This window comes from Cornus florida, unplaced genomic scaffold, assembly GCF_030987335.1.
Source record: "Cornus florida cultivar Cherokee Brave unplaced genomic scaffold, ASM3098733v1 CherokeeBrave_3.0.0_Hap2_Chr05, whole genome shotgun sequence".
Lineage (NCBI taxonomy): Eukaryota > Viridiplantae > Streptophyta > Magnoliopsida > Cornales > Cornaceae > Cornus > Cornus florida.
The window spans coordinates 110,239,413-110,249,624 of NW_026775575.1; the positions used below are offsets into that span (position 1 = coordinate 110,239,413).

The following is a 10,212-nucleotide window of genomic DNA, read 5'->3' on the forward strand; positions in this document are numbered from 1 at the left end:
CCAGAAACTCGGGTCCTCCTTGTAAGAGATTCCTCCTCGAGGTTGACTCCACCGTCAGGATGAGATCTTTTGCCTCGCTCTTTGTCCCGAACACCCCCAGCAGCAGCAGGGGTAGTAGTGATCTGTGGAGATGTGCACGGGTTGGTAGCAGGGGTGCTAACAACAGGATCAATAGCCACCACACTCGGGATAGTGTCAGAGATGGTGGCTGAAGAAGAGGCTGATGCGGGAGAGGAGGTTGCTCCAGCAGCAGTAGTGGCTGGGGGAGGATTTTTCCTCCTACCAAAGGAAGGAATCTGAAGCCTGCTCATTGTATAGCCGAGGGATGAGAGCGCTAGAATGTTGTCTGAAGTGAGGAGGTCTGAGCAAGAAGGAATATCGTTCAGAACGTATTTCTTCAAGTAATTACTCATATCCCTGCAAACACTGTAGCTCAAGTCATCACAAGGTATGCCTAAGGAGCGACATAAGAAAGTACAAAAGCGAGGAACACATGTTTTGCAGGGACAATCGTTTTTATGAGATTTGAATTTCTTATACAAGGAGACAGAACAGACGCCAAAGGCGCTCGGGATTGGGTAATCCTCGGCAGCCGGCGAAGATCAGGCCCCACTAACACCCACAATGTTATCCCTCCAACCCTTTTCAGATTTGATTGTATCCGTACATATGGACATCTTGTCGATCGGGTAAAGGTGGTAGAATGGCTCTTCAGTTCGGATCTTACTGACCTTATAGCAAAGAAGAAGATCTATGAGGTTAAGATCCAGACCTCTGTCACGAATCAGTAGTAACATAACGGATATGATTCTAAGGAAATTTGGGTTTACCTGCAGAGGGGATATCCCCAGTCTATTGAAAACATAGTTAAAAAAGGGATGCAGAGGGAACCTAACGACATTTAGTTGAAGGTTAGTAAATAAAACCTCGCCGGGAAGAAGGCCGGCACCGGTCATAATATTAACATCCCTAGGGCAAACCCTAACTTGGATGTCGTTAGGAAGTCTAAGTCTCATACGAAGAACATCTAGATCTACAACCATGGTGAAAGCGAATGAAGGATCCAAAAGTGTAAAAGAAGTCTACTGAAAGTAAAAAGGAACAAGACTAACCTCTGGGGTAGAAAGCAGCAAAGAACGCTGCAAGATCGCTGGAAGAGTGACTCTTGAAGAATTTCACCGGATGAAACTTAGCACGGTTCTAAAAAGACAAGCGAGAGATTTGACTGATGATGGAGAGAGATGGAGACGGTAAAAAGGCATGAAGTGACATTCTAGAGCCTTGTAAAGACGAAGTAAACCCGAGGGCCGAAGCGTCAGAGAGGCGAGAAGTTTATCGAATCTCGGAACATTGATTCCGGATCCGACCGTCCATTCCCCCATAAGAGTGTCTTGAGCCGTCAACGTCATGATGAGACGCCTTTGATAATTACCCCCTTATTAAATAGGGAGTAATTATGGGGGCAGTTGAGGAGGCCAGAAGTGATATGGGCCGGATATGACCCGCGAACATGACATCCGGTCCGAGCAGCTGGGTCCAGCCCATAAAAAAATACTGTCATATGGGCCAAACGCGAATAGCCCATCGAAGATGACCAAAGCCCACAGAGGAACGGGCCCAAATCTAGCAACCCATTAATGTTTGTAAATACCTATAAATATAAGAAGTAATGGGGAGAGAGATTCATTCTGTTGAAGTGTAAGAATTCTAGAGAGATAAAATGGAAATGAATTCCTTGCATCTTCATACACTTACATGCCCTTCGAGCAAATGCTGTGAATAAGAGTCGTCTCCATTCTATCATTTTCCATCTCTTTCTCCATCTCTTTCTTGACATCATAAGGCGGTTTACATAATTCCGTAATCTTTTTTAAAACATTTAAATTATTACAACTTATCATAATTTTCATATTCAATTCCCATTTCAAGGTGTCTCAATTACCGCAAGAATAACTAGTGGAACAGCTTTCCACCATGTAAATATCCAAGTTACAACAGGGATATTAGTAAAGTATATAGGATGCTCTCTTCTAATCATTTGACCAAGGTCCTACTAGGATACCGTTACAATGACCTACTTCTTATGTTGACACCAGTGGCTATCCCTTGGCCTCATACCTACAACACATACTAGTGAGAGTTCACCATCAGCCCACTTCATGCAACCATACCATGTGCAACAATTAGTAACATTTCTTCTTTTATTCATTGAAAAGAAATTCACACATCATTGCATCGTTGCATCTATCCAATTCCAACCTTCAATATTCATTTTGAAAGGTAGAAAAGATACCAATAAAGTACATGATCCTTGATAAATAATTCCTTTTGACAAAATCTCAACAACAACACTAGCCCTCATGCTAGTGTGGACTTTTTCGATCTATCACACTAATAATGGCCTTTTATCACTCTATTATGATATATATTTGGACAGATTAGAAGTCCAGAGTACTAAACAATAATGTCTGTCTTGTGACATTCTTAAATTCATTGCATCTTGAAGGTAGGAGAGAAGAATGAAGACTGATGGTTAATTTGAAAAGGAAAACAAATAAAATAGAACTTGTTAGAGCCAAATTGGAAGAGCCCACCTCTGGCCAAGACCTACATGTGGGGTCAGGTCAGTCCAGTTATTTCAAGAACGATCTCCAAGCCAGGTTTCTCCATCAATATCCTAATCCATTGACAACGAAATGGCATCTATAATTCTAAAATTTTCCATGCCCCGGCCCATAACTATTGGGCGGCGAGCCTAGATAACCCTTTATAGGCCCATCCCAAGCGTTACGCACAAAACATAATTTCGAAAAAATCATATCGAAATCCAAACTCAAAGCCTGATTGGTTGCATGGGATTGAAGTGGCACAGGCAGATAAATCTAAAAAAAACATAATCTTATCCACTCTGCAATACCACTTTTGTCAAAAACTGCCACCACCCACACTATATATACATATACATCCCAAAACTTCTTACAAAATATCCCGTCTTTCCAGCACACACAGTCACACACACTGTAAAGAGGAACCCAACTCAAATTACTTACATAGCTTCTATTGGAAGGTTCCCATGGCTCTCCAAGCTGCGTCCCTGCTTCCCTCTGCTTTCTCCATCTCCAAAGAGGTTTGTTGCCCTTCAATTCTTCTGATTAGGATGCTTTTGTTCTCTAGTCCTGTCACCAAATAACAATCATGGGGTTCTTTAGTATTGTCAGCAATTAATTACAATTATGAGTTTCAATTTTGAGAGATGTTCCATGTTTGCAGGGCAAGACCAGTGCATCTTTGAAGGACTCTAGTCTATGTGGACTTTCATTCTCAGATCATCTAAAAGCAGACTTCAGCTGCTCTGCATTAAGGTGCAAGGTAATAACTATACAACTCTCTCTCTCTCTTCCTCTTCTTTTTTCCATAGAGAGCATATTTTTGTTCTTAATAATGTTAGCAGTTCAAGATTCTGTTAGAGACATTAATATCTCACTACAAATATACTTATTTTGGAGGGTGCTTTGGAATTTAGTTCAAAATTTTCACTAAATTTCCTTCGATTCCAAATTCAAATAGCTGATTCGGTACTCCCATGGGATTACTGAATTATAAGTGCAACTTATATACTCGAAAGGGGGGGTATCATGAGTTGCATATGCATAATGAGTGTTGATTACAGAGGGACTTCGACCAAAGAAAGCTACCTGTTGGAGGCATAAGAGCCCAGGTGATGGCTACAACTCCAGCCCTTAACACGGCTGCACCAGAAGGAAAGAAGACCTTAAGAAAGGGCAGTGTTGTGGTCACTGGAGCATCCTCTGGATTAGGTCTGGCCACAGCCAAGGCTTTGGCTGAAACAGGCAAATGGCATGTAATTATGGCCTGCAGGGACTTCCTTAAGGCTGAAAGAGCAGCAAAGTCGGCCGGCATTGCCAAGGAAAACTACACCATTATGCATCTAGACCTTTCTTCGCTCGACAGTGTCCGACAGTTTGTTGATAACTTCAAACGATCGGGTCGACCACTTGATGTGCTGGTTTGCAATGCAGCCATCTACCAACCGACTGCTAAGGAGCCTTCATTTACAGCTGAAGGGTTTGAACTCAGTGTTGGGACGAACCATCTAGGACACTTCCTGCTTTCGCGATTGATGCTCGACGACTTGAAGCAATCTGATTACCCATCAAAGCGACTCATCATTGTCGGTTCAATTACAGGTATTAGGAATTCATTATAACAGATTCACTGACAAAAACATTTTATGCATGAATACCTGTTTGCTTGGCAATTGTAATTGAATTATATTTCATACAATATATCCATTTTTTTGGGGACCTACATTGCTTCCCTACTTGAATCCAATTCTTAACTGTGAATGGTAAATGGATTCTTTCGTATCATTGAGGTGTACTAAATGGGTAATGATTTCTGTAATGAATATTAGGTAACACAAATACCTTGGCTGGGAATGTGCCTCCAAAGGCCAACCTTGGAGACTTGAGGGGACTTGCTGGAGGATTGAACGGACTAAACACCTCATCCATGATCGATGGTGGAGATTTTGATGGAGCCAAGGCATACAAGGACAGCAAGGTCTGCAACATGCTCACCATGCAAGAGTTCCACCGTCGTTACCATGAGGATACTGGGATCACATTTGCTTCCCTCTACCCAGGTTGCATTGCCACAACAGGCTTGTTCAGGGAGCACATCCCCTTGTTCAGACTTCTCTTCCCTCCATTCCAGAAGTACATCACCAAAGGCTATGTCTCCGAGGAAGAAGCTGGAAAGAGACTTGCACAGGTAAATATGGGCATTTTTAATAACACAGTGCATTGACAAATAAGTGAAGGGTGTGCTTGTATCATAATGTATGTTGTCCCTAAACTAAGTTGCTTATCTCTGACTAAGGTGGTGAGCGATCCAAGCTTGACAAAGTCAGGCGTCTACTGGAGCTGGAACAAGGACTCAGCTTCATTTGAGAACCAATTGTCTCAAGAAGCTAGTGATACAGAGAAAGCTCGTAAGGTTTGGGAACTTAGTGAGAAACTTGTTGGTTTGGCTTAGAAGAGACTAATCTCCATTGAGAGAGCAGAGGACATTTCTGTAGATCTGGTACAGAATTTGGATTTGGATGCTGTGGTTTTCTAAGCAGTTCTCTTCTAAAAATTAGATAATTCTGAGTTGAAGTTGTCAATAAAATAGCTCCCTCTGTTTCAAAGGCAATTATCGTGTCGGTTTCAGCATAGAGAAAATGAAAGATGATGTGATTACCCGGGCTAATAAAGTGAATAAATAAAAAATCAGTAGTGACAAACAAGAACCACGTGAAAAACCACAATATTCTTATATTTCAGTTCAAACTGGAAAGTGTGCCAATACCATTCGATGACCACAACATAACACATCTACAAGCTCAACTGCGATAAAGTTTGCGACATTTAAACTCATGCACTATCTACGAACTCAAATGGAAATTAAAACCAAACGGTTAAATGCCAAGTTTTCAAGGACAGCCTCCAATATATACGAAGTTGAAGTCTTTTACACAGAAGTGACATACATATGTTTAGTTTATTTCACAAGATGAGAACTAAAGTTCATAAGCAGGGAACCTAGCCATGGAAGGTTCAAGCACGTCCAGAAAGAGATAAGCCATTCCTCCAATGCCTTCAAACAGTGAATATGGACAGTCACCTCCATGCATTTGCCCTTCTGATATAAGCTTTTGAGCCTTCTCAAGTAGAAAGCAAGCAAATGCTTTTGCCCTGTATAAGAACTCCAGATTACCTGTCAAACAGTAGAGCGAAAGAAACACATACGCATTCCCACTAATGCCATGACAAATCCCAACTCGTTTCAGCAGGCCCCGATTCCATACCACCTCTGCTGCATCAACAGCTGCTTGCAGAAACTCCTCGCCTCCAAATACCTGACAATATTATAATAGCGTGCGTGCATGACACTCAGATATTATGAGAATCTTATTGCTCAATTAAAAAGAGTACGAGACTAATGCATATAATTGAGTGTTATTAAGGAATTAGATCCAGGAAATGGCTTCATGAAACTTCACTGTTCAATATTTGGACTTTTTGAACATGATAAGACCTATTTCATAGAGGAAATATTTGCTTCTCAAGATAGAACTACAGAAGACAAATGATAGAATCATAGGCTGGCTATATGCCTGCCTCCGACCCCTAAAATTTGCACTATTTAATCCCTCACCGCAACAACAATTATAAGAAATTACGGGTTCTCTTGGACTCCAGTTAAGAGTTGTGTTAGTATTCTTGAATCAATTTCCTTGGTAGAATGCAAACCCAATAAGCTTCTGCCAAGATAATACATAGTCCCTCATTTCTTGAGTACCATTTTACCTTAATAAGCTATTAACAATTTATAGTGAGAATAGCATTCCCGGAAGACTTTACCTCAGCTGCTTTGGCAAGTGTAAGAGCAACCCCAGGAGCACCATGGCACCAATGAACAAGACGGTCTGATTCATTTTCTTCGCTTGAAGGATAATTCCCACTGGGTAAACGGTTCTTGATCATGTAACGTAGTGTACCCTTGACATCCTCCAGCTCATCTGGCTTCAACTCCATGTCCATCAAAACATGCATAATCCCAGCTAGTCCATGGGCAGCTCCCCAGTACTTCTTCCCATGCCATTCATACATCAATGGGCATCTTCCCTTGTTTGCCAAACGTCTACCAACCTTGATCATTTCATCCATAACTGCTCTCTACACAAATTTAGGACAATTGCAAAAATGATTTCACAATCCGATTATGTAAATGATGCTAATGTAACAGCCCACTCCACCACATGGTATGATATTGTCTGCTTTGGGCATCGTCAGTAAGGTAGCCTATCAGTGTCTCACACCCGCCCACATGGTCATCACAATCCACCCCCCTTGAAGGCCCGACGTCCTCGTCGGCACACTTCCGGCTGGGTCAGGCTCTGATACCATTTGTAATGGCCCACTCCACCACATGATATGATATTGTCCGTTTTGGACCTGAACCAACACGGTTTTGCTCTTGAGCTTTATTCCAAAAGGCCTCATAACAATTGGAGTGACACACCTACATATAAGTACTTCACCTTTCCCTTTCCCAGGCGATGTAGGATTGTGCACCCGTAGCTCGCCAGTGTGGCAGCCTATCCGTGTTTCGCACCCGCCCACAGGGTCATCACAGCTAAAACACTATAAAAATATATTTAAAAAAAAATACGAAAAAAAAAAAGGGTTTCAAAGATCATACCATACGTGTAGAAGATATTGTGTTTTCACCAATATTCTTGTTCAAAAATGAGCATGCCCATAAGAACCCAGCTCTACCTTACGATAATTCATCTGGAAGATCTTTAGGAAGTTTAATCTGCACTTCAAAGAAGCAATACTTTCAATCTATGAATACCTGCAAGCACATACATGCCAAAAAGCTACCATTTTTATATATGCACATCAAGTACCTCCTTAAATTGGGTCAGATAGCGGTGACACAGCCCTTCATCACCACTGTGCTTTGCCACAACAGCACCTAGAGCACATACACCAGCCTGTCCGCATATAAATGTCACGCGCCTGTTATTCCACAGATTACAAAGTTAAACCTAGTTAAAGTAGATCGCTTTTCATCCTGTGGTAGAACTGCTAAAATCGAATTAACAGTTGGTTTTGATTTTTTTTTTTTTTATTGTAAATTATAAACATAACACACATTGCATAACAACTTTGGTTGAGCTAAATGGCTCATGTATGACAATAAAACTTGGATTAATCCCGCAAAAGAGTGCATAATCTCAACCAAGCAATCCAAACAAAAGATGGCCACCAAAGTTAGCTATAATATTCACTTTCAATGATTGGTTAGTTCAGATGGAACCATGAACAGGATTGTGGTTTTAACCAGTATAAGCAATCCCACACACAAAACTGCCTCCCAGTCGAGCAAACTTGGTTATTTAATCAGACTGTAGCTGGGAGTAAGTTCAATACTGGGTGCATAATTCTAACCAAATAAGCAAACCAGGTTGCCTAAGTGAGCAATTTTACTCGCCTGTAACGAAAGCAATCAAAAATTAAGCACCCAATTAAATAGTAATTGTACGTCTGTAACCATCATAAAACAATCCCATAATCATAAAAAATTAATTTGATCCAAACTGCTCATTTCCAGTCGAGAGTAAGAAGTATCAAACCCGCAGTTAGGTGCATAATTCCAAACAATTTGAGCTACCAATTGTACTCGAGAAACAATTTACACATATAGAATTTTGGGGGGAGAGAATAGATGCACCAGTGGAGAGTAGGAAGTATCAACCCGCTCTTAGGTGCATAATTCCAAACAATTTGAGCTAGCAATTTGTACTCGAGAAACAATTTACACATGTAGAATTTTGGGGAGAGAGAAATAGAAGTACCAGTGGAGAGTAAGAAGTATCAAACCCGCAGTTAGGTGCATAATTCCAAACAATTTGAGCTACCAATTGTACTCGAGAAACAATTTACACATATAGTTTTGGGGGGGAGAAATAGATGTACCCAGAACCGCGAGAGGCAGAGTCACAAGCTTTAACAATCTGGGAACACAGATTAAGATCATCCTTGTTCTTAGTAACTTGGTAAGCTTTGAAGAGCAGGAAAGCAGTCCCAAGAGCCCCTGTGTAGAGAGTGTAGTCCTGTACGCGTTTCCCACCAAGTCCCCATGTCTTCCTCACAACCTGAAACAAACCCACAACACGCCAAACACTTGGTGGGCAGTTCTCTATGTCAACAAGTAACATATGCAAAACCCATAACGGGACTCAATTCGCAACTCAACAAACAAAAAGTGTATTACCGTTTGTTTGAGTTCTAAAGCTTCCTGTTTGAGTCTCTCGGCGACGGTGTTGTAGGGAAGGGAGAGAAGCTTTGTGAGTGAATCTCCAGCTGCTGCTTCGAGTACCACCGTTTCTGGTTCGAAATCAGGCATTTCGTTGGGGAAGAAACGGTCTGCCATATCTATCTATGTACTACTTTCCCTCTCTACACGCGTGGATCACTGGATCGCGTTTCTCGTGGTAAGGGAATAGGTGACACTGATTCTTGGAGTTTTCTCGATGAAGCTTTTCGAAAGGCTTGATTGATTTTTCTAAAAATCTTTTACAAAAACTAAACATGGTACAAATATTTGTTTGATTTACTGTATAATTTTTGTGTTTTTTTTTTTTAATTTGATAAAAGTATTTTTTTTTTTTTTAGTTTTTAATAATTATTTAAAGATAAATAAAATTAGCTGTCGTACGGAATTAGAGTTCTGGAATTGGAATTTGAAGAATTAAGGAAGAGCAATTCAAAACATTGAACCTAGACATACTTGGTTTGTAATTTTGAAAATTAAAATATATATATATATATATTTGCTTGGTTAAGTTTACTAAAAACTATTTATATTGTTATTTGAAAACAGCTTTATATTCTTCAAATTATTGAGAATTATTTTCAGAGTAACAAATCAAGCAGCAGTATGTTCGGCTACATAGAATTGAAATTGGAGCCTTGAAATTGGTAAAATTTAAAAAAAAAATTGGTTCAACCAATTTTTTTTTTAAATTTCACCAATTCCTATTCCAATTCCAATTTCAATACTCCAATTTCATACAACTAAACACACTCTAAACAAATTTCCGTGTTGTTTGAAAACTCAATTCAATCACCTAATATGTTTATTCAATTAAACGAGTTTGATAACGCAATTTAAATATTACACAAAACTCATCAATAAGTGATTAAAATTCAACTCTTAAAATTTTTCAAACTTAATAATTTTTTGTTTTATCAAAGAGCTGCTTAATCTCTCTCTCCCTATTCTGTTTAGGGTGTGTTCCCTGCCTCTATTATTTTATCATTTTTCAATAGAGATTGGGGACTCGACGAATCTGCAATTTTTTTGGGGGTATTTTTCTTCTCCTCTAATCGCTCTCCTTCATGTGCTAACCATTCCCCCAAAATATTTTTTAAAATAAATAATAAAAAATTACCACCAAATTTTACTTTTCTTGTGGAAAGACGGGTAAGTTCTAAAAATTTTCTTTTGATGTTTTGTTCAATGGGAATGAATAAAATTAGATGTAAGGGGGAAAATTAGATGTGGATGAGACATCCATGTATATAAAATTGCATTCTTTCATTTTTTTTGTTAGGTAAGAAAGAAGAAATTGAC

General features: G+C 39.8%; 1 protein-coding gene and 1 pseudogene across 1 annotated transcript; one reads left to right on the forward strand and one right to left on the reverse strand.

Moving 5' to 3' along the window:
* Positions 1-2,960: 2,960 nt before the first annotated feature.
* On the forward strand, positions 2,961-5,217 carry LOC132308534 (protochlorophyllide reductase, chloroplastic). Its single transcript, XM_059806638.1, has 5 exons — positions 2,961-3,127; positions 3,271-3,369; positions 3,671-4,208; positions 4,436-4,794; positions 4,903-5,217. The coding sequence occupies exons 1-5, from the start codon at positions 3,074-3,076 to the stop codon at positions 5,056-5,058; spliced, it is 1,206 nt and encodes a 401-aa protein (XP_059662621.1). The 5' UTR covers positions 2,961-3,073; the 3' UTR covers positions 5,059-5,217.
* A 245-nt stretch (positions 5,218-5,462) lies between these two features.
* LOC132308533 (lanC-like protein GCL2) lies at positions 5,463-9,151 on the reverse strand (annotated as a pseudogene).
* Between the last annotated feature and the right edge of the window lie 1,061 nt (positions 9,152-10,212).

Excerpts from the sequence above, each read along its gene's own strand:
- LOC132308534 (XM_059806638.1), top strand. The coding sequence starts at position 3,074 with ATGGCTCTCCAAGCTGCGTCCCTGCTTCCCTCTGCTTTCTCCATCTCC. Across the intron at positions 3,128-3,270 it reads CTTTCTCCATCTCCAAAGAG|GGCAAGACCAGTGCATCTTT; the intron begins GTTTGTTGCCCT and ends CCATGTTTGCAG. Across the intron at positions 3,370-3,670 it reads GCTCTGCATTAAGGTGCAAG|AGGGACTTCGACCAAAGAAA; the intron begins GTAATAACTATA and ends TGTTGATTACAG.